Raw genomic sequence first — 1,861 nt, 5'->3', positions numbered from 1 at the left:
CTGGATGCAGGAGGTGAGGAGGAGCAGCCTGATGGGTACAAGGCTGAGCCGATGAAACAGAAGGTCGGGACCTGTGGAGTCAGTGACACCAGCCTGAACAACCTCCTAGGACCTCGGATGGCAGCAGCCTTCAATCCTCAAGACCGGGTGAGCAACTTTTCCCCTGTGCCTGGCCTGTCCTGTCACTGTCCTCTGATGTGGACCTGTGCATCCACCAGGCTCCCTGTGCACTTGTGTGCTGCAGCCCAGGGTGGGCCCAGGCGTTCCCACACTGTGTGGGCCTGGCTCAGCCTGGCAGCTGGGGTGCTGACTCCTTAGTCTGCACTGGTACTGTCTCAACAATCCCTTCCAGCACCAAGCGGAGGCTTGGCACTGGCTCCAGACCCCAAGGAGGGCCTGGGCGCTAGGACAGGCTGTGGCTGAGAAAGCTGACTGGCTTCTTGTCACCATCCCTAGAACTGGCCACCATCCCGAGAGACCCGCTACGTGGAGGTGTACGTGGTCACAGACAGCACAGAGGTGGGCAGGCACAGAGGAGGGGCTGGGGTCAGAGGGTGTGCGGGGCACCAGCCTGAGGGCTTCATGTCTCGTGTCCCCAGTTCAAGCTCTTGGGGAGTAGAGAAGCTGTGCGCAGACGGGTGCTGGAGGTGGTGAACCACGTGGACAAGGTGGGGACTACATCCACCCTCTGGGGGTCTCCTCAAGGAGCTGCCAGGTTCTTCTCTGTATGGCTTCTAGGGCCCCTGGGCAGCCCTAGGCCAATGAAATCCCTGACTCAAGAAGGATGGGAGGCATCTAAAAAGGAGGGGGATGGTTGGCCACGGTGGGGTGGGAGGCCATAGGCATAGCAGCCAGCCGGGTGAGGCTAACTCAAGTTTTCATGTGCTCTGAACTCAGGACTCTGCCCAGTGCCCAGACCTTGAGCCTATGCCTGCTGGGCCTTCCACTGTCCTGGCCTGACCCATGGCATTCCCTGTCCTCTCCAGCTTTATCAGGAGCTCAATTTCCGCGTGGTCCTGGTGGGTCTGGAGATCTGGAGCAACCACGACAAGTTCCTTGTCAGCCCCTCCGCAGATGTCACCCTGGAGAACTTCCTGGCCTGGCGGGCCCAGGAGCTGAGGGGGCGGCATCAGCATGACAATGTGCAGCTCATCACGTGAGTGGATGGCTGGCCATACCCACGACAGCTGGGGCAGGGGTCTCTGTCCAGCCAGACCTCCAGGCTCCCAGGTGGAGCCGTGCAGTAATGAGGAGGGGCCCGGTCAGGAGGTGTGTCCTAGCCATCTGGGTTATTGTTTTTCTAGGGGAGTCGACTTCACTGGGACCACCGTGGGACTGGCTAAGGTGTCTGCCATGTGCTCCCACCACTCGGGTGCTGTGAACCAGGTGAAGGGAACTCCCTGCCGGGTTTGCCAGACCAAAGCTGGAGCCACTTGGCGGGTGGGCAGGCAGGCACAGAGCCTGAGCTGGACATGTGAGGGGAGACGTTCAGAACCCAGGCCCCCAGAGCACAGCTGAGTGGCCACCCTTTCTGGGGATGGGCTTGATGCCTGTTTTGGTTTGAGAAGAGAATAATGACAATCCCCTGGGTTGCTGGCAGTGAGGGCAGTGGGTACAGGTGCATGGCCATGCAGCAAGCCTAGTGAGCTCAGCCCCTCCCTGCAGGACCACAGCCAGAACCCCATCGGCGTGGCATCCACCATGGCCCACGAGATGGGTCACAACCTGGGCATGGACCATGACGAGAATGTCCAAGGGTGCTACTGCCCTGTGCCTCGAGATGGTGGCGGCTGCATCATGGCTGGCAGCATTGGGTGAGGGGTCCTGTGGGCCTACAGAGTGGGAGTGCCATGGGGATGTG

The 1,861-nt window shown here is 60.7% G+C and overlaps 1 protein-coding gene across 1 annotated transcript in view; it reads left to right on the top strand.

Annotated features, from left to right (window-relative positions):
* ADAM8 (ADAM metallopeptidase domain 8) overlaps nucleotides 1-1,861 on the top strand; it is a 17,792-nt gene that overhangs the window by 5,581 nt on the left and 10,350 nt on the right. The window contains exons 9-11 of the mRNA XM_014587225.2: nucleotides 987-1,156; nucleotides 1,305-1,386; nucleotides 1,666-1,814. Coding sequence (XP_014442711.1) covers nucleotides 987-1,156; nucleotides 1,305-1,386; nucleotides 1,666-1,814 — 401 coding nt within the window. The remainder of the gene's footprint in view (nucleotides 1-986; nucleotides 1,157-1,304; nucleotides 1,387-1,665; nucleotides 1,815-1,861) is intronic.

This window comes from Tupaia chinensis, unplaced genomic scaffold (genome assembly GCF_000334495.1).
Source record: "Tupaia chinensis unplaced genomic scaffold, TupChi_1.0 Scaffold000197_1, whole genome shotgun sequence".
In the NCBI taxonomy this organism is placed as follows: Eukaryota; Metazoa; Chordata; class Mammalia; order Scandentia; family Tupaiidae; genus Tupaia; species Tupaia belangeri.
The sequence above is the reverse complement of the archived record's forward strand: the minus strand, read 5'-3'. Positions and strand labels throughout refer to the sequence as shown.